Source organism: Nesoenas mayeri (genome assembly GCF_963082525.1).
Source record: "Nesoenas mayeri genome assembly, chromosome: 5".
Taxonomy (NCBI): domain Eukaryota; kingdom Metazoa; phylum Chordata; class Aves; order Columbiformes; family Columbidae; genus Nesoenas; species Nesoenas mayeri.
In genome coordinates, this window is record NC_137548.1 from 17,121,168 (window position 1) to 17,147,629 (window position 26,462).

At 42.5% G+C, this 26,462-nt stretch overlaps 1 protein-coding gene across 4 annotated transcripts in view; it reads left to right on the forward strand.

The window, feature by feature from the left end:
• Positions 1-26,462, forward strand: part of ITPK1 (inositol-tetrakisphosphate 1-kinase) — a 149,755-nt gene that overhangs the window by 40,438 nt on the left and 82,855 nt on the right. Inside the window, exon 3 of one of the 4 annotated variants that reach the window (XM_080345057.1) lies at positions 25,176-25,271. The exons of the other annotated variants lie outside the window; for them this stretch is intronic. Coding sequence (XP_080201183.1) covers positions 25,224-25,271 — 48 coding nt within the window. The 5' untranslated portion in view covers positions 25,176-25,223. The remainder of the gene's footprint in view (positions 1-25,175; positions 25,272-26,462) is intronic. 4 annotated transcript variants of the gene reach the window in all.

Genomic DNA, 26,462 nt, shown 5'->3' on the forward strand with positions numbered 1-26,462 from the left:
AGCCTGGATTACATTAGGTACATTAGATGAGGGGCTGCTGGTTAAAATCTTGAAAAGATCCCGGTACTTTTTAGCAGCAGGGTTACACAGAGTGTGCAAAGCATGCAAAGTGGGATCTCCCACAAAAGTGGAACCCCAGAAAAAGCAGGACTGTGGAAGAACAAATCCCAGGCAGAATCCTCTCTCTAGTTCTTCTCAGGAGGGGAGATCCCTCTATGTGAGACCGTCTTGGTACCTAAGAAGTGACATTGCCCAGCAGGAGTGAGGCACAGGTTGGGGAGATGTTTTTGGCGTGCTGTTCTACATTGCATCAGCACACTGGCCAGTTAGGTACAGCCTGATGCTTTCTGGTCCAGTGGGGAAGAAGAATAAATACACATCTCTTGGGGTAGGGAAGGAAGAGAAAACTCCAGAACGTTTACACCATGTGGTTTAAGCAGATTAAATAAACACTTTTAAAAATTAGACAGACTAAGCTAGATCTGATTTATTAATATTTTCAGCCTTGGTGAGTGAATGAGAGCACCACGAAGACATTTTTGTGGCTCAGAGAGTCTCTGGCTGACTAGTTTGACTCTTTCTTTTGACTGTGAATCCCAGTGGCCTAGGAGAGGTGCAGGCTCCACAGTCACCTGCAGAATTCACCTGGGTGAGTGAAAACATTACAAAGATTTAGAAATCTGTAACTAATACATAACGAATGACTGTCAGGTTTGAACTTGCACTGCTTTGGCCTGTGGAACCAGCTCTGCGCAGGCTCTCTGCCTTCTCCTGGCTTCTCTGGGGTATCGCGACGAGGCCATGGTTCCTAACAGTGCTGAAGGCCAGGACTTGGGATGTCCTGGGTAGAAATCCAGTCCCCGTGCGACCTCTATCAAAGATTTTGGTGTTTGCAATAGGAGTGAGATTACAGTAAGGAGTTGCCTTCCTTTGTCACTTACTGCAGGCACTTTGGGCAACTCTTACAAATTCTGCCTCCGTTACCTAATGAAGGTGATGTTCCGTGTAGCGGAGTGCTGTTTAAGCTGCTTTGAGATATCTGAATGGAGGACGTGTAGAGTAAGATGAGCATGTGAAGGAAAATGGGACTACTAATGGGGTAATTTCTGAAAATTGCTGTCTATAATGTTTTTTAAGTCTTCAGCATATAAATGTCTTCTCAGATGCTTCTGTGAGCTGCAAAGCCTCATAAATCCCTCCTCAAGAAACAGTACAGATAAAAATAAGATCCTGACAGAAATGCTGGGGAGTAACATTCTGTAATTACCTCCTTTTGACTAGGAATATTTTGCAATATATAGTCCCAGTTGTTGCACAAATTAACAATTAGACATTGCTTTTATTAATCATTATTATTGAAGTTGTGCCTCTGGGCCAGCAAAGACTGGGCTTTAGTTTTGGGCTGTGTTAGACAATGGGATTATTTGTCTCACTGGATGTAGGTGTTGTGATACAGTATCAAAACAGGACAAACTGAATGTGGTTGGTGACATGTGACACAGGAAATGCCTTGTTTAAAACCCAACCTGTCTCATTTGCGGTTTTGTGAAACTACAAAGTCTGTGTTGAAGTACAAATATGCACATAGATCTTTTGACCTTTTCCAAAGTTTCTAGAGTAGGAAAGATGGGGAGTTAATATGATACCATGCTAAGGGCAACTGTACCTTTGACCCTAGTACTGAGGTGTTCTATCCTAGCTGAATATACCATTCTTTATCTGGTTTGGGGTGAAATCACACAATTGTCTGCTCAGGCAGAGCTGCAGGCTCATTCTTGTGACAGCAGTTGTAACCTTGTCTTCATTCCTGGGGTTTTGTTCACCAGGGACAAAGATGCTCTTTTGGGAGCAATGACTCTGGTGTCCACCATAGTTCAGACTAGCTTGCTTGGAACCAAAGCTTTATAGAGAGAATATCACCAGAACAGTGAAGGAGACTATTTGCATGCATGCCTTCTGCAGTGAGGGGTGCTGGTAGGTCTGACCTTCCAGAGGACTATGCAGAAGATCAGTGGAGTTTGGGGAAGTCCTTTCAGTACATGTGGTTGACTCTTCCTTTCTCCAGCTTTTGCAAGAGTTACTTATGCTTTTGATCTGGACTGTGACCTGAGATAATTGTACCTGGAGATCATTGCATGCTTGTTTGCTCTCCTGGCACTTCACAATTAAAGGAGAGAAATGTATTCATGTTGCAAGATTGAATGGCGTTTCAGTAAAACCTGCTTCTTAGAGACATTAGACCTAAAAGTTTCTTAAGTAAAACATGGCACATTCAAACACAGTGAAACCTGGAAATGTTTTCCTGAACCTGATTGCCTTCATGGATTTATAGCAGAAGGAAGCAGGGTGGCTTCAACTTAATCAGAACAGTTGAACTTCTTTCCCCCACTCCTAATTTTTTTTTCTCTTCTCTACAAGTGGCACCATGTTTTATTATTCACTTCAACTCTGCATTTTTGATGAGAGCAATACATTAGTCATTTCTCTGGTAGCACTGTAGACCTCTTTTTGCTGTATGTCTAAAGGTAGGCAGGTCAGACATGTACAGGGTTTCTGCACATGCTGTAGATGTTCTCTGTGCCTTTGATTGTTCTTTTGCATTATCTCTCATATTGACCTAGCATACTGATGCAAAACACTTGTGGACTTTTTGACAGTTTATTTTTAATCACTGTCTTTGTTTAGTTTTTGAGAATATTTATTGCTAAAGGTAATTCTGCTCTGGTATCAAAACCAGTGCAATTAATAGCTTAGGGTGAAAATTGTTGAATGTACTGTTTTATTCTGAGGAAGAAAGGAGAGAGCCAGGAGAAATTTAGATGATTACAAGCATAGTTTCTCCAAAGTGGGGTGGAAGCGGGTTATCCAAAACATGCATATAAGGTCACCTTTATGGAAAATTTGAGAGCTGTGGTATGTTCATTTTATATATATTTTTTTTTTTTCATTCCTCTTCCCTCACATGACTTGTCAAAAAGGCAACTGCTGCTGCAACTTCATAGATGGCATTAGTGTGGTTCTCCGCTGGCTATCAGGAGTAGGGTGGGCCAACCACAGTTAATAAATGAATGAAAATAGTAATTGAGTCCCTAAGGGGCATGATCTGCCCTAAGCAGTCCCTTACCAAGTTGTGCAAATAGAGTCCCTCCTTTTGGAAAGCTCTTTTCAAAGAGAAGAAGCTTGAGGGCAGGAGTTAACTTTCTTCCCACAGTTGGGGGGCAGCCTGGAGACAAGCCTCCTCCGGCAGGCTCACGTGAATATATCGCTGTTGCTCAGATTTATACTGGGGATGATATTGTTATTGTGTTTAAAGACAGTGTGCTACTGACATAGTAATTAATCTGTATAAATCCCAAAACCAGAGGAACCACAAGAACTGATGATCCCTGTTGGTGCAGGACAATTTCATTCTTCTCCCAAGTAGCAAGTGGTAGGACAAGAGGAAATGGCTTCAAGTTGTGCCAGGGGAGGTTTAGATTGGATATTAGGAAATAATTCTTCACAGAAAGGGTTATCAGGCACTGGAACAGGCTGCCCGGGGAAGTGGTGGAGTCACCCACCATCCCTGGAGCTGTTTAAAAGATGATGTTCTTAGGGACATGGTTTAGTGCTAGAGTTAGGTTATGATTGGACTTGATGATCCTGAGGGTTTCTTCCAACATGAACGTTTCTATGATTCATTGCTGGCTTTGCAGCTGCTTGTCATGGAGCTCTGCGCTTCTGCTCCTCAGGGCTCCGTGCCCAGGTGTGCTCATTGTGACTCACCTGTGCATGAAGCACAAAGTGAACCCAAGCCTGCCTTTGGTATACAGTGTAGATTCGTCACTTGCACTGTGATGTTGTAGTACATTTTATTTTAATTGTTCTTTTCTTATGTTAAGGTTATTTTTGTAAAGGAGACAAAAGAATTGTCACTCATAGATGAATAGAAGAATGTCAAGATAAATAGTCATCTATAGTTTTACTTAAAGGTTGTTGACCTGTAGGATTCTAAGGCAATGCTGTCAATTAACCAGTCATTAAGATATATGACATTTCAGTCACAATTAAAAAAAAAAGCCAACAAACAAAACTGTAGGTGGTGCTTCCTTGTCTTTGAAAAATGGCACAGCAGATGTTATGAGTGGGAGAGCAGAAACTACAGTTATATACAAACCATAGACTGCTTCTGTCATTGCTAAGCAATGGCCTTACATTATACTATTTTTTTTTATGTTATTTTAGGATTCAGGGTAGTTCAGTGTCTTACTCGAGTTCATTAATAATTTTTTCCGCCTGAGGTTGCTTCAGTAAATTATAGTTGCCTCATTTAATTTCCCAACTCGTGTGCTTCCCTGAATAAAAGGGGATTTGTATCTCATGTAGAGTTGCTGTATACGTTAATTTATACATATGTTGTGTCCTCATTTGAGTGTTTGTTATAATGTGGGTATTCAGGAGTTAGTGAACACCTTTAATAATAATTTTTAAAAAAAATCCTCCTGGTACCTTACCAAAGTGCAAACAAGTTATTTACAGTGTTTTGACAGAATCATCTGAAGATGGGATGGAAAAGATGCCATTGGGACTGAGCTAATACTGTAAAAGAGTGAAATGTGAGGGGAACAACTGTTGCAGAGGAATTTTTGGCTGACTTTGCAAACTGAGAAAAGCTTTTTAGCTTTTTTTTTTGGTAGTAAATGGTTGATTGAAGCCAAGATTTCCTTTATTCAAAGGTCTAAGTGCATCTGAAATTGTTTTCTTGTACAAGAAGCTTCATTGCACAACTCCGCTGTCCTGTAACTTCAGCACAGTTACTGTCTTAGAATTGTTCATTGACTTACTGATGGCAAAGATCAGAGGACAAACTAACTGCAGTCTGTAGAGAATTTATGTTGATTGCAGAGAGATCATTTGTACTTCAGGTTAGCTTGGAAAATGTTCCTTCCTGTGACCTAGATGAGCTTATCTTGTAATACCCTTCCCTTTATGATAACATCCTTAAGTGGCTGAAAAAAAGAATGACAGCTATAAAGGGGGAAATAGGACTTTATCTTTTCAACTTTAAGTACAAAGCAGTTTGAAACTGAGCCAAAGCAGATTACATGTTCATGAGCCTGCAGTGATGACTTGCATACCATTCAAGGCCTTAATGGCTGGTTATCACTGAACTAAGTGAACTAAAAAGGAGGCTGAGATAGCGTTTGCTCCCTGCTGCTTACAGATCCTCCCACCCTTCCCTACTCCCGATTGCATTTCCACCTCTGAGCCAAAAAGGGCAGGTTAGAGTTGCTGGTGGATTTCTAAAAGTGATGCTCCTGCGTTGGCCAGAGGACATTTTTGCTGCCAGTAGAGTAAGCGCACTGTCCTCACACTGCCTTCCCTTCCTGCTGGGTGAGGAAACAACACCCTCTTGTCAGTTTTACCTAACAGGTGTGTTGAATCCTCAAATTCTCTGCGTGCTTTTGATAAACGCTGTGATTGCTTGTCTCAGATGTTAGTGCCTGCTGGGCCTCTTCTTAGCTTCTTCAGCCTGCTTATATGATTAGATGTGTCTCTGTTTTTTTTCTGTGCTTGCTAAAATCTGGATCTTTTCAGCTGAGCCTGTACGAGTGGATGCACACAGGAACTGCGTTGGCTTTGCGACTGCTGTGTGCTGCGTAGGTGTGACAGCGCTGTGCCTGCGCTCGCCCGGCTGCTCTCTGGTCTGGATGCAGCTGCGAGGGCCAGAGCATGTGCAGTCTGTCCATTACAGTCCAGGCCTTCCTGTGCCTTTTAAGGCACAGTTGGTGTAATGTCTTTTTACTAATTTAGGGCAGTCAGCCCTTTGTACAGCAGCTCACCGGCTTATATTTACTTCTGTATTAGTACAGAGTGGGTCTGACTTCAGGAGAGAGGATAGGAAGCACACCCCAATGGTCAGCGGATGGGTAGTTTGTGTTGTGGACAGTTAGATAGCAAATGGAACTGCATTTTCCCAGCCATCTCTTCAACTTCTGCATTGTCAAGTTCCCTTTTTCTTGAATGGCAAGGTGCTGACTTACCACTTAAATCTTCTTAGTGTCTGTTTTCAGCAGGTCTGCTTTCATCACACTCCTGGCTTTGGTTTCTAAGTTGTTCCTTTGACAGCCGGCGTACAGTCTTGTGTGCAAGGAGGACCTCTCCAGACAGTGATGGAGGAAGCAGTGCCCTACCCAGGGGCTGCCCCAGGGAAACTTCAGGGACACAGCTGGAAGCACAACAGCAGTGGGACAGCAGTTTGCTCAGTTTGGAGGGACTGAGCTCCACAAAGGTGCTTCTAGAAGGCAGGTGTGGCCGGGCCACTGCCCTGGAGCTACTGGAGACTTGAAAGCTGTTCTCATGCAGCTGCTGAGCCATGGCCATCTCCAAGAGTTCGGTAGGCCTGAAACAGCTGAGGTTACTGGGGGGTGTCCTGTCCTTTTTTTCACAGCCAGAAAGGGTCTGTTGTTTGTTTCATAGTTCTTGGCTCTGTGACTCTCTTGAGGTGTCCTTTTCAAATCAACAAACCTGAGTGCTTTTGCCTTTTCCTTAGTGCTAAGTATTCCCAGTTTTTGAGGACTATTGTCCTAGACTCTCCTGGAGTGGGTACAGCTTGACTTTGCTTACAGCACAAGTGATTTGCAAACAATACTATACTTCTTTGCTTTGTGTAAGGAATTGAAATGTAATGCTGCATAATCATACACAACAAATAATTTGTCCGTGGAAATGCTGTCTTAAGGTTCATCTGTGTTACTTGTTGGTAGCCAAGTTATTGTGCAGTATTACCATCAAGTTTATGTTTAAAAGAAGAGCTACCAGAGTTTCCTTCATCTTCGGTAGGTAGGGGTACCAAGGATAGTTGCTGATGATTTGGAACTTTAATTTCTTATAAATTTTCTTAACGTTGATGTGCTACAAGTTTATTTATTCAATCTATCAGGATTGTTTATGATGTTGTGTCAAGGACTTTGAGTGTTTGCAGAGGATCACTTAGCAACAGCCTGTGGCACAGTGAGGTGGCCTATGACATGCTGACACTAGCACATGAACCATAAAACAATGAGGAACCACCCAGAAAGAGCAAGTAAATAGAATTGTAAAGCAAAACGAAGCAGCTCACTTACTGAAGAGTTCCATGTTTCTGTGGGGCACTGTTTATAAAATTCTTTGCTTTTCAGTCTTTTCTTGCATGTTTGTCATCCTGATCTAATGATGCTCTCTGCTTCTGTGGATGTTCATGGGACATCTGCAGCTGTTGTAATGGAGCATCTCCTGCATATTTAAAGTAGAAGCAACTATTTGATATTAAAGCAACTCACACTTTAATCTGTTAAATCTTCTTAATTAGTGCTTCACCAAGCAAAGGCTAAGGAATAAAGGTTCCCTGGAGGGATCTGGGATCTAGACTGCTATTCCAGCTTTCCAGCTCTGTGCTAGTGCTGTACGACTCTTCTGTTTCTTGTTTATTATTTTGTTATCGTTGGGTGTTATTGGTTTTGTTTGTGTGTGTGGGGTTTGTTTGTTCTTTATTTGTTTCTTTGGATTTTTGGGGGTTTGTTTTTGTTTTTTTTTGAGATCAAAAGGGATTATAAATTCAAGTCTGAATATCTTCATACTTCAGGCCATTTGTTATTGTATATTGATACCAATAACTTGCTCAACTTAAATGACTTAGCTTGCACTGGAGGTGAAAGCTGAATAGAATTACAAAACATTTTCTTTTTAAAAAATTGTCCACAGGATCTGAGATATGGACAGTAAATACATGGGAAACGGCCCATATCTGTGTTTGACAGGCAACAGTAACTTGACAGGAACATAGCTGACATTGTGTTTATGGACCTTATTGGTTCAAAGGGCACATAGGAGGTGGAGGAAATGTTGAGTATTGAAAGGCAATGCTTTATTCAGCTATACTTCCTGATTCTGGGATGTGGGCTGAAGAAATTCTACAATTTCTTGGGCTTATGAAGAAGAAACCAAACTGCAATATTTGCATTCAGACCTAGTGTTACCTGAGTTTTAAAAGAGTTTGGATATGAATCTGGGTTTTAATAGAAAAGGTGAGGTTTCAGTGGAATTCAGGTTGCTGCTGATATTCCTGTAATCACTTCACATTCTTAGTCCCCTGCCCTTCGAATCCAGTGTCTTCAAGGAGGAGAAAACAAAGAACATTATTACTTTGCTTGGAAAACATGCTGTGTAAAATACACTCCTGTAATCAGGAAGGTTTGAAGGTACAGTGCTGAGCAGGAGCAGTCATATATTCGACTAAAACAGGGAGGCTGACTTACTGAAGGACCTCAAGTCTTTCTTCAGTTGCTAACTCACTCTGCTGTACAGCAAACCTGCAAGCTGGGACAGTTCAACAAGAGAACAGTCTGCTGATCTCTCTCAATTTGTAAAACAAAAACTGTTTCTATCCTATATTTTAACACGAAGGGGCCGAGATCTTTTGGTGTAGCATACTTCAGTGACTTGAAGGTTGTCATGCTGCACACTTCGTTCCTAACACTACAGGTGTTGAAAATCGTGCGTGCTTCGCTGTGTTGTCAAGGTCATGGGCTTATTTGAGATGAACCAGCCATGAGGAGGGAGGGCAAGGCTATGCCTTTACACAAGTAGTCTGTTTTGGGCAGGGTTATCGGACAGTTTGTTTAACCTGGCAGGATAGGTCAAAGCAAACTTGTTTTGGTTGTCCTGTTTTGTGTGTGGCGTAAAGAGATTATCTGAGGTTGAGCTGTCCTTTCTGCAGATGATTGCGTCAGTCAGGGATTTGAAGAATTTACAGTTGATGGGAACAAGAAACCATTAGTTCTGGCTAGAGCTTTCCGTGAAGTGCTCTCATTGTACTTGTTTGCATTTAGAAGCACATACAATGTTTCGTGTCATTTCAGTTTGGTTTTGGGAGCTATATAGCTGACTTTTATCTCCTGACTGATCTCTTTGCAAGGCAGTGGACACCTATCTACTTTAATATCCATTGCTTCATGTGTTTGTCATTTCACCTGTTTCAAAAGCTGTGCATTTGACCAAGAGTAAATGGGCAAAAGAATAAATTATACAAGCTAATTCTACAACTAAAGACCACTCGAATACTATTTGTGTCTGTGTTTTATTAAGGCTAACGCTAAAAACATTAGAGGACACTTTTGTATGTATTGTAATCTTGGGATAAGATGCTGAAAAGAGCGCAATGGCATGTCTACCAAAAAGTTCAAGTCACTTTATCTCCATGCATTTTATTTGTCAAGGGCACATGTAAGTTGCTGGTCATTGATTTTCATCTTGTCCCTTACTTGATAGAGTTTTACAGGCTCATTTCTGTAAGCTCTGTTTATGAGACTCCCTTTTGAGCTGAATTTGAGCCTGAAGGACAGCGCTTTTGAAGAGCAAACTTCCAACTTCAAACTGCTCTTTGCACTGGCTCTGTATCTTTCTTTGTTCCCGCTCACAAGTGTCTGGGCTGTGTCATTCAGAACAGGCTATAGCGAAGGATGTGTCTTTGGGGCCTGTCCGGTGCTTGTGCTTGGAAGTTGGCTGGAGGCAAGCCAGCTCTTCATTTTGAGGTTGCAAAATGGTGCTAGCGTGGCAGAGGCTTGGCTTTGTTTCTCTGTGGGACTTACGAGCCCCCTGAGTCCTGTGCCACATCGGTGAGGCCAGGCAGCATCCCTGGCAGAGCCAGATTACATCTGCTCTGGCTGTGCAAAGAAGGGGCAGATCGTACATATCTCTGGTATGTGACCACAGACCTACCCAAAATCTGTTAATCCCTGTGAGTATAGCATCTGAATGGCTGGTTATTTAGAGAGAGCACTGATGATGGGAAGCTTCCTGGGTCACGATCAGCTGTTGGGACAGTCCCCTCTGAACTGCTTGGCTCCTTTCTGCGCCTTGCTGACTGTATATGTGCTCACACAGCGGCGTTTGTCACACCTTGTGTCCCGCATCCAGACAGGCAGAAGGTTGCTTTGCACCTCTCCTGTTACCTGCAGCACATCTTGAGTTGTAAGCTGTGGTGCTATCTGTTAGCCAAAGGTGGAAACCCGAATGTTTGAACACTTGTGGTAGTGTCCTGCGACCAACCTCCCTCTGGAGTCCTGCCCACCGGGCCACTGTTGAATGCTGAATCACAGCCTGGGACTGGCTGTCATGTTCTGAAAGAAAAATGTGGCAGATCTCATGCTGCCAGGACTAAATTTTCATGTGTTTCTCCAGATTTTGAAAGGTGATTTCCAATTATTTATTTGTGGCTTAGAAAGTGCAGTTGGGACATGACATTTGCAAGCATTGGCAGTGGAAATAGGTGCTCTAGTTGAGGGGAAGTAATCATTAAAAGATACTACTAAGTATCAAATTAGCTTCACAGTTAGTTGAAACTGTTTGAAATCATGATTTTATTATTCCCACAGAGATAAGTATTTCAGCAGGTGGTCAGTTATGATGGAGGTCACGGTGAGGGAAGTTCTGTGGCTTGGGCAGTGGAACAGGTTGGTTGACCATATTGGTCCTCCTTGTATCTGAAACCTGAGGGTGAGCCTGCTTTTCAGAGGTGCCGAGCAGCTGCTATTAAGGTTCATGGAAAATGCCAGATACTCCTCCTGTTTCCTGTGGCTGTACATATGGGTGCAGCAGCCCATTCTGCACAAATTTCTCTGTGTGTGAGTCCATTCTGTCTGTCTGTTCACCCCTCCAAAAAACTCTTAGCTGAGAAGAATTTTTGAGTTAATTCCATTGTCAATTGCTGGCAGGTTTTCTGACCATCTTTACTATTGTCCTGCTTGTATTTGGGTTAGTCGAGATCTCTTTTATTACTTAGTGAGGTAATTGTTCATGGGTGGCTTCTTACTTTGGGGCACAGGAAGGCAGAGCTTCTCTGGTCCCAGTGCTGAAGGTAATGCATTGGTGTCCTTCCCTCTATGAACTTTTATAGAAATTGCAGTATTTTTTTTGCCCACTTTTGATGGACTTTTCTAACTTCAGAGCAAAATATACAAAATCCCACGTGCAGCTGCCTGTGTGTCATCAGCAGAATTGCAGTCTCAATGAGATTATCATAGCTATACTGTACAAAATAGCATGATTTTGGTATTTGTGTTTCTCATGTCTATATTAAAAAAAATTACATTTATAAATCTACTACTTATTGGCAATGCAGTAGAAGAAAGCTAAAATTACAGGCTTTAACCTTTTATTTCCTAGTAGCTTCACAGAACGAGAAATTTCTGTTAACGTTTCGGTGATTACACTCTGTTTCCTTTGCACTTAACAAGATACCACCATATGCAAAAGGAACATGCGTACTCTATAAGCATGCTGGTTACGTGGGGTGTAAAGGAGGCGAGTCGTACAAATGTCAGGGTGAACACTATATATATATATATATATTTTAACTAAGAGGTTTTCCCCACAAGATGAGATACTTTTAGTATTCAGTGAGGGACTTCAGTTCTGTGGGAACTGGTCAAATTTAGCAGACATAAATATAGAAGCCAAGTAGTGTGGTGACTTGCAGAACCTCTGCCCCCATAAGAAAAAAAAAACAAACCCCAAACCTGGAAAACAACCAGCAGCTTATTGCTGCACTTTTAATATGCTTGTTTGAAGGGATGAGGCGGGGAGAGATTGCTCTTTCCAATAGTATAGAGAGGCATCTTGCCTCAGTACCTCTTTGCACGCAGGCTCTTAGCAGGATGTGTGGTGAGTCTGCACCAGGGCATAGGAAAATTAACAGGAAGGATCTGAAGGCTGTTGTCATGGCATAGTTGAGTTTAACATTTTAACGTATCTGTGGCTGATGCGGGTTGTTGCTTGGTTTGATTTTGCCAGGGGGGACTGGGCCAGTGCTGTAAACAGGACCAGCTCGACAGCGCCAAGATCCGTGCAGGTTAAACCGGGTCTGTATCCCGGTGTGTCCTGCTGCTCTGGGCAGGAGCTGCGGGAGCAGGATTGGCCTCACAGGTAGAAACATCAGCATCTTTTCCACGTGAACTGGTTGATCTGTTGAAGAGCACAAAATACATAGTTACATATGAAGTCAATGACACTGTGTCGTCCTTTGCTCGTTTTCCTAGGAAGATTCAAGCTAACAGGAGCGTATGACTGTACCACAGCCACATCTCCTGTTGCATTTTAAAATACCATGTATTTATTGCCTACAGAGCAGTCCCAGACATGTTTTTGAGAATACCACCCATTTTCTCCAGAACTCCAGACAACTTTCTGATTCTGAAATAACAGACTAATGTAATGAGCTTGGTATGTCTAACATAAAGAAAAACTGGGAAAGAAAAGTTCTATTACCAAGAAAACAAAGGTCACACCTCCTGCAGGCACAGGATGAAAAGGCGAAACTTTATATTCACTGGTAAAAATAATTCCCTCACTGTTGGTTCCTAAAGTAAAGTCCAACCAAACCAAAGAGCCCAGAATAAGTCAAATAAATTCTTACTCTACTGCTATCACCTTTGTAGTAAGTTGTCAGTTTATGTCTAGTTGTCTTGTGTCAATCTGAGATATAAATAAAAATGATAAAATGCAATTTATTAGATAGGCTGGAAATTAACTGCTGTTAGGTCTTAGTTATTTCTCATCATGCTTACTGGAAACTTTCCCCTAGAAGGAGACAGCTTGAAAAGCACCGGTTTTCATAAACTATTTTTAATACTTAAGAGTCACTTGAAGCACTTGAGACATTTATTTTCAGCACAGAAGAAAACAGCTGAATTCTCCTGTATGTATTCTTGGGCTCTGCTGCAGGGTGAATCTCCATTTTTATTTTTGTCTCTTTTCTCCTTGACAGACTCTGTCTGTATTTCTGTCTTCTGCTCCCACGTGTCTCATGGAGAGTGAGATTTTGGAAGCTTTACCAGGAGGAGGAGGCAAAGCGTGCTGTAACCTCCTATTCTGCACTTCTCGCCTATTGATCCCAAATGTATCTCCATAATCATGGTTCAAATTAACCAGGAGGACATTAGGTCAGGCATTTGGCAGATTGCCTTCTATCAGCTCTAGTTTCTCAGCCTGCAAGCGCAGGGTTGGGAGCAGAGGTGCCAGTTTTGTGGCTTGCTGCCCACTGGAGCAGGAGGGAAAAGCTCCGGGAGAGGTGAGCGGCTGGGAAAGCTGCTCCCTCTGCTCCGTGGGGCGATGCAGGAGGTTTCCAAGGGCTCAGACCGGCTGGCTCGTCTTACAGACTTTGTTGTTCCCTGGGGAGATGCCTGGCTAAAGGGAGCATAATGAAACCTTAGCCATACATGTTTTAAGCCAGTTTATGGTGGGCGTTCCGAGCCGTTAAAATACCTGTTTTCTTTCCCACATTGGAGACTTTGGATCATTTTTCTAGGCCTTAATTTGGCCCATTAGCAGAATCAGTCTGAACCTCATCGGGGATTTAGGAGTCTTTAACTGATTGAAGAGTTTTTAACATCCTTTGAGAGGTACTGAAACACTTTTCCCAACGAATTACTGCATAGCTTGAATTTTCACCTCATTGTACCAGCCTGGTGGGTTCCACCTGCTGCTTTCTCCTTTTCTTTTCTTGAGGTTTGTTAGTTTTGCAACACCAGCTCTGTGAGATTTTATGCAAAATCAGTGTGTTTTAAGAACGTGCTCTTGCAATTGTAGCTGCATAGGGAGTTTTCTCACATACTGCACCCTGTTGCAGGTGCTACAGGCAGTGGTTAGTTTTTGCTCTGGGGTGATTCTGCATTTCTGTTTTCTGGGTGCACCACTAACTGTGGCAAGTGTAACTACTGTGAATCCAAAATAAGCATAAGTGACTTTTTGAAAGTTTCTGGATAATCCTGTTCTTCTATTTTCTTGTATGTTGTAGGATCAACTACATTAAAGAAAAAAAAAAAAAGATTGAGGTATCTCATATGTGCTTGTGTGCCTTGTTGGTTTCAGTCACAGAAACAATTCCTGCTGCATGTTGTCTTAATAAATTTAATGGTACTTGGCATTTTTAGCCACTCTTCTACTTCGCTTATGTCTACAGGCAATAGAATATTTAAAATTGAAATTGCCACTGTTAGCAGGAAAGGCACAGGTGAGCCTGCCCACAGTGTAGTTATTCATTGCCAGTGCAGTCTGGAGATGAATTTGTCTAGTGGTTGTACTTTCTGGGTTGTGGGGTGTGTAAAGGGAGAAAGGGGAAGAAAGAAGACAGATTTCAGTGAGAAAGGATGAAGTTTTGTTGTCAGGTACTGGTTGTGGTAATAAATATGACAAGGTACCTTTTTCATGACCTACCTTTGTTTCTTACAGTCTTTTAATCAGATTTAGATGCCCACAGTATTGAAACACCTGACTTGGGATGTGCTGTGGAAGTGCACGTTCTGTAATCTTTGCTGCCTCGCTGCTGCTGAGCCAAGGGTACCTCTGAAAGCTCTTATCAGGCAGTACATAAAATCAGTTCTGTTTGCACAGGGCGTTTCCTAACTGTACTTGTAGCCTGTTTGGTGTCAAAGTGCACATGCTGTAGAGACTATGAACTTGCCAGATGTTAAAAACAGTCGCTTTTTAAAGTTTCTACGTGAAGGGAGACACTCTTGCCCTTTTGTGAAACGAACTGGACTTTTAAATATCCTGGTTGTTGGTAGTAGATACGAGGAAGTTCTTGGAACCACACAGGACATTACAGCACATAGCACTGAAAAAATACATTTGCATTGGTGTGTCTCTTTGTAAATAGCTGTAAGTCACAGCTAACAAACCAGCGGTTACGTAGCCCTGTTGTATTGCTGCAGCATAGTTAGAAGGCTGAACTGTAACTACGATAGGCCATTTTGTGTTATTAGTTTAATCAGATGTGCTGCTATCCACTGCTCGGTGAATGCCACAGAACTGAGCTGTGTAAGGGCTTGTTAAACCTCAGAGCACATTTATTTAGAAAGCTCTAGTTAAAGCTTGAATGACACATGTCTGTAGTAAGCACTATATTAATATTCCAGAACACCAACCCCTGCAAGCTTGCCTCAGTTAAGGACATGGCAAATGTCTGCCGTCTCTCCAGAGTGGATTAAGTCAGTCATTTTCAAATGCAGGAGGTAATTTTTCTTGATCTTAATTTCACATCTTGCAGACTTATCAGCCCATACATTTGAAACATATCAGGCCATACATTTCCTTCTTCTCATTCCACCAGTCCTAGCTAAGCTGTTTTGTGTACTGTTCATCTTAAGCACCATCTCTCTTCTAGAGCAAGGCACTTTTCAGATGCTGATGCTCTTTTACCATACTGCCTGTTCACCTTGAAAGTAGGCTGAAAGTAGGGCTGCTCCATAGCTACCTGGGCTCGGCATTGTTGATGAGCTGTAAATCCACAGATTTTATCTTATGGTAACTTGTTTGCTTGGTTGTAACCTAGGAGTTTCAAACTACCTACCTAGGAAATTTAGGTACCGAAGTAAATTTAGCTGTGACCTGAGACCTGAATCCTGATGTTGCCTTGGATATCTTTGCTAAGTTTAGCTTACTTGGTTGGAAATCCAGCCCTTTTGCCTGTTTCTTTTGTTGCTGGTCACCACGTTCCTTCCTTGTAGCACTCTTTTTCCTGGCAGCCTTGAAAGGTGCAGAAAATACATTGTTTCCATTCCATGTCATTAGCAAGGATATCGTATATTGAGTTAATGGAGTTTTAGAAAGGGCTGTAATTTACTTTATGTAAAGCTTGATGTCATGCAAGAGAAGTTTGTTCTTTTTATCCCTTCCCTCCCGTTTGCACTTGAGAAGACTCTCTGAGTTTAGGTCCCACACGCCGCAACAGAAAAACTTCCTGTGTTGCTGGTCTGGTCCTTTTTGCATGTTTGATTGTATTACCACAAGGGTATGTTTCTGAGGCACCTACACTTCTGCTTTCACTTAGTATATTCGTATTGAAGCAGGCACATGGGGAGTGAAGTCAGGTAGGAAACCCAATGATGTTCGTTACGTTACAGAGCATGTAGCACTGTGAACGTTTTTGTATTTTGATTCCAGTCTTACAACTTTCCCCAAAAGGTTGATTTTGCTGTGGAGCAGGTTTACAGGTAGTATTACAGCATTAAGTTGGGTATTATTAATAAACAAATACCAACAACTTGTTTGCTTTTCGCTTCTTCTCCCTGCTATGTTATGAAATGCTCGACATTTTCTGCCATTTAGAAGGTTCCCATTGCAGTGTGTATAATCATCCTGCGAATTCTGGGGAGTGTTCCAAAGGGTTCCCATTCATTCTTAGGAAAATACTCTTTTTCCATAAACTACCATTTGGGCATCTCCCTTGTTTCAGGATTTGCCCACCGGGATGTCCTTGCAGGATTTCAGACCGATTCAGATAAAACCTTTTGCATGTCGATTCATTTTCACTCTCAAGTGAATTTGGCAAAACTATTGGCAGTTTTTTGTGTCCTTAATTTTCCTTCTTCTGCTAAAGAACAGTTAGTCCTTTCTGAAAAGTTTCTCAAAGGGCATTCATATAACTTGTCATCTTTTATTCTTACGTATTGCACCGCTCCTGGGACTAATGCTCCAGCTGTAGCGTGATGCTATTTTATCCCCCCAAGTGGCATCCCCAGCTGCTGCTTGCCTCTGGCAAAGAAGACAAATGGTTATTGTGTTCTGGAGCCGTGCCAGCTCTTCTGTGTCTCCCTTTGGTCAGCATTGTTGTGTATTTAGGGTGTAGCAGAGTTTGAATAACACTGGTTTATTTTGAGCCTTTCCTTCTCCATCTCTCCTCTCTCCCTTCTTATTTTTTGTTTTTTTGTTAGGAGACCTAGACTTGTTAAAAAGAGACGACTCAGCCCGATGAGCTTTTTAGTAACCTGAGAATGATACGCTTTGGACTATTTTTCCTTCTTTATGTTTGAGGTTTTATAATAACTATGAGGAGACTGTCTAACCTTTCATACAATTTTCTGAGATTTTAGTTAAACTCTCTGGTTCAGAAGAGAGATTTTACTGATTTTCAGTAAATCGTTGCACTCAGATTTCACTTAGGAGAATGTGAATAAGCCGCTCAACAAGAATTCTATATATTCCTTTCAATATTTGTTTCAGAGCAAACACACTCTCATCAAAATCAAATGACTTCTCTGTTTTTTCTGTCCACCCTTAACTCCTGTCTGCAACACTTGCTTTCTTTGACGATGCAAAAAGGGCTTCAGCCGTGGTCCTTCTGTTCCTGCTCCGAGTAGCAGCTAAGTTTGCAGCACTGTTTCCCTCATTGCTGGGGGCCAGGTGTCCCCAAACACGCTTGTGTAACCCCCGTCCTTGAGGAACCTGTGTGATTAGCAGATAGTCCACTCATTTACTTAGGAAATTGGGAATGTCTCTTGGTCATCTTCTTAGCCATAAATTAGGGAAATTGTTTCTGTGCCAATGTTGGAAAGGGCATATTTGGTCAGTGTATTTTAAATATTTCTTGAAGGATGTGAAAAGCTTTGAACAGCTGAAGTAACTGAAAGAAATGGAACAGGGAAAAAATGGAATGTCAGCTCAAGATTCATCGACTGAAATAAATGACTTTCCTTCTTTTAAACAGCACAACTGAAAGTGTCACATTGCCATAAATATGCTAAAAGTAGTTAAAAGTTTTCTATCTCCATGTCTTCCCACCCTAGAAGGATGTCTGCTTATGGCTGTGTAGAGGTGGGAAGAGGACTTTCAAAAAGAGCTTTGGCATTTACCTGAACGATAGAAATATCTGGCCTATGACAGCCAGATGTTTTAAAACATATTTTTTTTTGCTTCTAATTTTAGCTCTGTAACATGATTTTGAATCTGTGTTTAGCAGCAGCTTGAGCTTAAATTTGGAAGATGCTTTGTAGACTGTTGCGGTGGGTTCACCCTGCCAGCAGTAAAGCCCCCAGCCAGTTGCTCGCTGGCTCAGATGGGCTCAGCTGTCCCTGCCGTGTCCCCTCCGGCCCTCTGCCCCCCAAGGCCGCTGGCGGCTGGGGCAGGGAGGGCCTGGGCGCTGTACAGCAGGAACTGTGACACCCATGTGTTGTCAGCACTGGTTTTGTCACCAGTTTAACACACAGTGCTGTACAGGCTGCTGTGAAGAAAATTAACCCTGTCCCTGACAAACCCACTACAACCAGTCGCTGTCCTGAACAGTCTGTCTGTTCTGAATGATCTTGTCTTCTCACTGTCTTCCCACTGTCTCGCTGAAGAAGGAATATTTGGTAGTTGCACTTAACAATGGGGAGCTTTGTCACAGGGAAGCAGCTCCAAAGCCTTCAGCATCCCTGGGGAGCTGGTCAAAGTGTGGGACCTGCAGGATAGGCTTCTCTCCCTCCCCTCGAGAACTTTCACTACAAATAGTTGCACTTCGGAGTCATCTAGTCCCGTGGCTTGTTTCTCATAGGAGAAAACAAAGAAGCTGTCAATAAGTGAAACGGGATATTGCGTACACCACTTGGGTATTACAGTTAGCAAATCATTGGTGTTGAGAGATGTTTTTGCACTTCTAATCAACTGCAGGAGGGTGAGTTAGCACACACTATTGCCATGTAGTTGGGAGGTAGTAACAGACTGCTCCTGGCTAATTGCAAAAGTGGAGTAAACAAGTTGTGCTAAACACACCACTACAACAACCAACAGGATCCGTGAGTTTGACTGGTGGTCGCGGGACCTGAAAATCTCGAAGACTTGAGGCATAATAAAAGAGTGTAAGTGTCAACTCTGCTCTTGTAAGGCTCACAGCTGCTGTAGCTTCTTAAGCATCTCTCTGATGTCCTGATCCAGTATTCAAACACCAAGTAAAATGGCTAATGATAAAAATGCATGGTAGGGGGAAAAATAGCTTGAAAGGGCTTAAATGACCGCCTGGATGGTGAACTTGCAGATGTGAGAGCACAGCAGACACTGCAGCTTAAAGGAAGCCAGTCTGCTAAAACTAATGAAGGTAATGCTGGTAGTAATGGGCCAGGAAAAAGGCCTTCTCAAGGTAAGTATGATGCCTTATTGTGTTTCATTTAAAAACATTGCAGCCTGACCATTTGTAGTCCTAGTATCTTTCCTCTGAAAGGCTGCTGTGTAGAATAAAAACCCTTGAAGGTCGGTACCAAAGGGCACTCCCAGCACCTGCAATCAGGGCTGAACTGGCCCTGCAGCAGATCCTGCTGTAGGTCAGTAGGGGGATGATACGGAGGATGCCTCCATTGTTTTTCAGTCTGTGTGCTTTTCTGAGGACTTGGCTTAGAGTTCAGCACTTTAGGACATGCGTATAGATCCTGCAGCGCTTCCTGTTTGCTAGCAGTTGTATTTTCACTGTAGAGCAGGTCTTGCATGCACCGGACACTGTGTGTGGCTGCAGTTGTGGTGAGGCACCAGGGAGGTTTACCTCTGGTTTTGCATGTAGGTCTCTGCCTTTCCCCACACCGCCTCGTCACACCCTGCCTCTTGCTTCCATGTGAGTAGGGAGAAATAATGGTAAATTGCTGTTTATTAACATAGCTATGGAAAAAAATCCCTTATTAAATCAACATAGGGCCAAAGTTTCCTGACACAAGCAGCTTTCTGATTCATAGTTCTCCAACATCCCCTGTTCCAGCTCAGACAAGCCGATTATTTTCTCCCACCAGCAGATGTAGACAGGAACAATTGGAGCTGCGATAACATTATCTTTAATAGGGGCCAGCAGGGTCACACACCTCGGTCCTTCCTGCCTGTAAACAGCGGCGACGGATGGTCCCGCAGGCTGCCGGCTGGGAGCCGTGGCCGCATGAACTGAGCAAACAGGAGCGAGATGCCAGGTCAGCAGTAATCCTCAGCTGCCAGGGAGGGGTAGACAGAAAGAAAGGGGACTTGCAAAGGGATGTGAAGCATTGGAGAGGGAAGTCACACTCAGAAACGCTCTTTTTAATCTCTCCGGTAAGGTGAGAATCGGGGATTGAAGAGCTCTGCATCGGCTGTGTCTGGTGGGAGTCCCTGGCTGAACGTGACTGTGCTCACATCACTGCGCAGGGTGAACTTTGTCTGCAGGAACAGTCACTTGAGGTTTTTAAGTCAGCTTTTCTGTGCTAGTGGATTGAGCAGGTAGAGTAAGTCAGGGCATGCAAAGGTGACAAATTCTGCTGTTTTTTTCAGCATGGTCCATTAAAATCCTCATTAAATAGAATTTTCCCTCTAGTTTTATGAAGCCGATTCTTATGTTACTGTTGCCACAAATTAAAATGGATAATTTGTTCACATCTTTCGCTTTCAATAAGGAAAGGGTTTTTCATTTGGAAATTGAGATTTGTCCTGAAAGTTTTAAGTGTACTTGCACCCAAAAGACCGAACAGCCAGGAAGCAGGTGGAAGGGGTTTTGTCATCAAACAGTGTCTTTCTGTTGTGTGTGAAAACTGGGTGTAGAAGCTGTGCCAGCAACAATACGTGGTTTCAGTTTTTCCTGCCCAGACAACTTGGAGGTGATTGCTGATGGTGAGGTGCTTGGCTCCCAAGCGTGGGACAACAGAGTTAGTGTTCATGTCCTAGCTCAAAGGGCTCTAAGTGTCACAGAGTACTTCCAGTTGTGAAGTGATGTAAGTTAACCGCATCATAATGGTTTCAAGGTCCCTTTCCTCCCCAAAATGTAGGCATTTAAATAGTGCGATGGCAAGAATAGACTATGGGGAAATGCATAGAAGCTCAACCTAAGTTCTCAGTTTCAGAAGATGACTTAGAGTGACAATATGTGGAGGTTTCTTCTGTGCCATATCATAAATGAAAGTTATTAATAACTAGTTCAGAAGGGAAGGAGAACAAGAAAATGCATATCTTCTCCAGCAAGGGCTGTTGGGGAGTAGGAATGTATATATGTAAAAAAAAATATATACAAAATGTGTTTATGTTACACTTTTGTTATGAACAACTTTCTTACTGGGCAAGGCTCTAACTTCAGCTGAGACTCTTCTCTGTCTCTGTGAATGTTATTCTGCCCTTCCTAGTTTAGTGTGTCCTTGCTGACCACCTGGAATGTGTAGCCACATTAATTTCAGTGTGTTGTTGGACCAATACCCTTGTTTCTCTGTACCTGTATGTGCTCAAGCTGGTCCATGGAGTCCAGCAGCCCTTTGGAGAAAAGGCAGGAGAATGTGTGTGGGGGGAGGGTTTAGCTGTTTTAGAAGTGACTTCATATCCCTCCAGCAGAGCAGGAATTGGAGGAAGGGATTTGAAGCCTAGCAATGACAAAGCTTTGTGAATGTTTATGGCAGTCTTCTCTGAAGTGGAAGCAGCAGGATAGAAGAAAATGTAAAGGCACTGGTTGGATTTTTGAAGCAGGCACTGGAAGTTGGCATTGTGGGTGGATGAGAGGTGGGAGAGAATAAGTTCAAGAATTTTGAAGGTGAACAGGGGAGGGCTTCCCTCTCATCCAAAAGGAGGGAGACGTGGTGAGGGATACAAGGCATCTGGCAGATCTGGATTGCAAGAGGGGAGAGCTTGAGAGAACTGATGATGTTTATTAAACAGTGGGCCTGGTGGCTTATTATACTGTTCACAGAGACTGACAAAAAGGAGGAGTTCAGAAAGCCAACAGGGACAGGAGCAAGAACAGAGATTGAGAGAAGAGCCAGAGGTGAAAAAGCAGAAACTAGGATTACGAGTTTGAGGTTCAATTACAATGAGAAGCAGGAAGGAGGGAAAAAAGAACAAAGTGTCACATGAGAGGCTGCTGGGACTGTCTGGTAGAGCGAGGGAACGGGAGCTGGACTCAGCCCTCTCTGTTGGCTGGATGGGTCTTGCCTGGGTGAAGCAGCTCAGGAGAGATGCCGAGGTGAAATTGGAAAGGAATTTGGAGCTGCCCCGGTGCAAAGGAGTGGAGAAGGAAAGAAAGTGAGAGTAAATTAAACATAATCTGTGCTGATAAATGAGAAGCAGTAGAGGGAGGTGGGACATTGTTAGGGCATTTTGACAGACAGCTGAGAGACAATCAAGACAAGTGCCTTGGTATCAGAGCTCAGGGAGAGGGTGCATGCAAACATGCTTTGAAAACCAGGTTATCACATGAGACCTTCAAGGAGTTTATCTGGTTTTCTGTCATGAGGTTGTAAGCTACACAGACAAGCTTTTCACACTCTAGCTCTGTTCTTATATTTTAATTATCTCCTCTTCCCATCTTTGCCTGGTAAAATTAGTATGAATACAAAAGATGGGTTTGGTGTCTGTAGAAAGCATGCCAACAATTTATAGACTCCCTTTGCTGAGGCGTTTTTACCTGTTGCTGTGACAGTAACACTTGAGATTCCTGTAAACAGAGTTGAGTAAGGAATAAGAACTGCAATTTTAGCTGTTCTTTTTCTGGCTCACTTAATTACCGCTGCATTCACCATCTTCCCTGAATAGGAAGTTATTTTCCTGTTCACTTGAGCCTTTCAAACAGTGAAAGGGAAAAGAAAATTAGTAGCGGTGGGCGGATAATGTCTTTTTGAAGCCCCAACAGTCAGATGGTAAGCCTGGTAGATAGCACCTGAAACTGTTATTAACCAATTAAAATGAAGTTCTGACCTAATTGCATGTCACTAATTATTCTTTTAAGTCAGTGTAGCCATCTTAGAGAGACAAGGTGTCTGCAGGACCCTTGCAGAAGTCTGGCGAGGCCCAGGTGCCTTCCAGGCAGCAGCTACAGCCTCCTGCTCCATCTGGTGAGGAGGACTCATCAGTCAGGGGGGCAAGGAGAGAGCCCAGGATTAGGGAGTGTGCCAGACTTGATTTGCAGCTCCATGACGAAGTGCTTCTTTGATCACTTCTTCCTGAGAGATGTTTCCAATAGGTTTTTTTAATCTTGCCTGTGCGCTGCTCACTTAGCGCTCTGTTTATGATGGAAGTGAAATGGGAGTTAGAATAATTTGAAACCTGAGATTTTTCTGCTTGATCCTGGACCATTTGTGTTCCTGGATAGCACACTTTTCTTTGTACTGCACACCCTGGAATGTACATTTGTAGCATGATGTAAAGCAGTACTCAAGTGCAGCAACAGTATGTATTATTATGGTAAGCTTTTTATTGCTAGAAAGTGGGTAGCACTCTCAGAATCTGCGTTAGCCCACGTGTTCCTATTCATAGATTTAAGGACCCACGACCATCGGATATAAGTGTGGAGGGGATTTTCTAGGACAAGAATGTATAAAGTTTGGCTGAATTATTGAGCATTTATTATATTTATTTTGAGTTTATATTTCCAGATACAGATACCCTAAACTAAGTGCAGCTGTTCCATGAGGGATCTCAGGAATGCCTTCTGTACTAGCTGGACTCTTACAAACCTCACCCAAAATACCATGATCCTGGTGAAACTGAGTTTATCTTTGTCACAGTCATACTTCAACTACTGTACTAACACACATCTCTGAGCATAAGGCAGGTTTGGTTTTTTTGCATTGTGAATCCAGCAACATGTAGCCTTGCATTTTGTATTTAGTTATGTTGTCATATTTCTCATTTTCCCTTCTGCATGATGCTTCTGTCTGGGTGGTGGTGTCAGTTATACTTCTGTGTAATTTTAAAGTCCTACCAGTAATCTTTGCTGTGCTAAGATCACTAATGAAGATACTAAATAAAATGGTTGATGTCTCAAGATTAGTGCCTGAGGAATGCCAATAGCACACCCTCCTTGCTTTAGAGTCATAGAATCATTTTGGTTAGAAAAGACCTTTAAGATCATCGAGTCCAAACGTTAACCTAACACTGCCATGTCCACCGCTAAGCCATGTCCCTAAGCGCCACATTCACACATCTTCTAAATGTGTCCAGGGGTGGTGACTCCACCACTTCCCCGGGCAGCCTGTTCCAGCGCTTGTTTGCTACTGCTGCTTTCAGCATGCAAGCCACTGTCATCCTCTCTTTTCTTTAGCTGTTCATTCACCTTCCTGTTCTTCTTCTGGTCTTTCCCAGTTTACCTGACTGTATCTCTTCCTGAAGTCTGAGAAGATAGCTTTTCTGCATTTTCTTTGTCTAGAGAACAGTGGTCATGCAGCCACTTAGATGGTTTTGATCCATATTTTGGAGATTCATGTCATATTTTACTATATTTTTTTTACTTACTGCTGGACATCTGATTACTTTTCAATATATTCAGATGTGCTGAAATGCTTGCGTAGTACAGTCAGTAGCCATCATTTCCCCCCTTCCTACCCTTTCCCTAATGTAGTTGCTATTTTTTGATCCTTGGGAAGCACTCCATAATGGATACAGTTATTCAGAAACCTTGTGTCACCACCCTGTGATTTTCTGTGCCATGTTTTGGTTAACTGGATTTTGTTTTCTAGCAGGGTTTTTTGTTTGTTTGCTTTTTTTAAGTATCCAGTTATGGGAGAGAGGCAGGATCGCCTCTCTGTGCCACTCCACTACGCTCCCTCCGATCAGACGTATTTCAGGTGCAGTTCCTCATTTCCTAGAATATGAATGCAGGAATACGTGAAGCAGGCTAGATGTAATTAGAACATCAAGGTAATTTTTCATTTCTCACTTGACTGCAAGGAGAAGCCTGAAAATGCAGTATCATTATCAACTCCTTAAAATAGAGATGAAGTGAATATAACTCCATGAATTCTGGCTTTGACTGCTAGTACCCACTGTGGTATATTTATACCCATCTTTGTTTACCTTGCTCCCATGGTCAGCATCTTTATTCTTGCTGAAAATTGGGGCCAAACATCTGTGCTTGGGGCTGTTCCTATATTATCTTTAATATTAAACCTTCACTTGCTGCACAGAGATCCTAGTTTTTTCTTGGTTTTTATGTATTCCCAAAATATGTTTCATTCTTTGGCATGCCTGCAAGAAATGCCAAGTGTTCTTTATGTTCAAATCCTTGAGTTTTTCACAACTCAGCAGTCTTTACTAATTATTTCCTTTAATTTATCAATTTGTCATTCTGAGAACATTAAAAAATGTTTGAGCTGTACACCATTTTATCCTGTAATTTAAACTAACCCAGCTTGATGTAGTATTCTTTGTATTACTAAATGTTTCGTTAGCTTTCCTGCTTCAGAATAGCTGAACTACAACCTCAGTCCTAGTATTCTCCTGGGTTTAAGATGCTAATCTCCCCGAATGATATAATTCCTCTTGTTTTCATTCCCATTAATATCTGGCTATATCCAAATAATAGTGTGGGATTGTCAGACCTCCTCAACACAGCAAAAGCAAGAGTTTTATCACTCTTGTTTAAAGGGAATTTTACCTAAAATGTTCTGCCTGTGCCAGTGGTTCTCCACCTGTGTTTGCAGGTGCAGTGTTGGAGACAGTTCACCTGGGTGGGAGAAGATGTCTGATGCATGGTTGGGCCACGGAGCACTTGCAAGGACTTCACGAGACATAGTAAAGTAAAGAGCAAAGATACCGTGCAGTTGCTGAGCCATTAGATATTGTGACCACCTTCTCTGTGCAAGGGTGTTTGCTAAAGCAACGAGTTGGACCCGCTGTGCTCCTCTTCCTCGTGTTGGAGCCTTGTCTGTGTCCCTGCCACCTTCTCCTGGCTTCACTTTCTGCTCCCTTCTCCAATACCTTATAGCAGTGCAGCATCTGAGAAGGTGACCCGTGGTGGTCATGATCTTCACCCTTCTTCCTCAGTTTGAGAAATCACAGACTATTTTATCTTTGTGGCCATGTTCATTTCAGACCATTTCAAATGCCTTTACATTCATCCTTGGAACAGTTTCATCATTTTGTCTCACTTGGAGCAGTGGTTTCAAGCTGAAGTAATGCTTTGTAATTGCAAGGCAACTTCATTCTCCCATAAATAACACTTGCTGGAACAGGATGGAAGGAAATGCCACAATCTCTTCTATCTCTTCACAGTCTCTCTTCTGATTTCTGCACATGCAGCATAGGGATGTGATATAGATCAGCCTGAGCATGGCCTTCTTTTTGTTTAAAAGCAGCCTTACCAATTTTTTTTTTTCCTAAAGCTTTTGTGTTTCTTCCCTGTTGTATTCCAGAGTATTTCTCCCTCCTCTTCCCCCATCCTTCACAGTTGTGTAACTTTAATAGCTACCCAATGTCCATAAGCAACACTATAAAAGATGTTTGTATGAAGGAGGATTTTTTGTTAAGAGAAATATGTTTCAATTTTGTTTCATTTTTTTAGAAGAGATTCTAATTATTTTAAGGATGGGGCAAATAAGGAGCATGAAAACTTTATTGAAGGGAAAATTACAGCAGAGTCGCCGGCAGTCTCTTGGGAAGTGCGGCTGCACGCACGGGAGCACGGGCTGCTCTTGATGTTTGGCAGGTGCTGCGGAAGAATTATTCTTAAGCTGAGCCTGAGCCGTGTGGTGCCAGTGCAGAGCTGAGCTTCCTTGGCCCTTAGGATAAAGGGTGGTAGCCAGGATTTCTGGGGGTTATTTCCTGTATATCAGCTTTTCTACTTATCCCACAGCCAAGGGGAGGGAGGTTAGGCAGTGCATGTTTACCTGGCTCTAAAAGAAACTTCCAGAAGACCACATTCCCTTCGTCTTAACTTTCTCTGCATCTAGTAGTCATTAAAAAGAAGTATTTGCAGTACTGTCAGATCT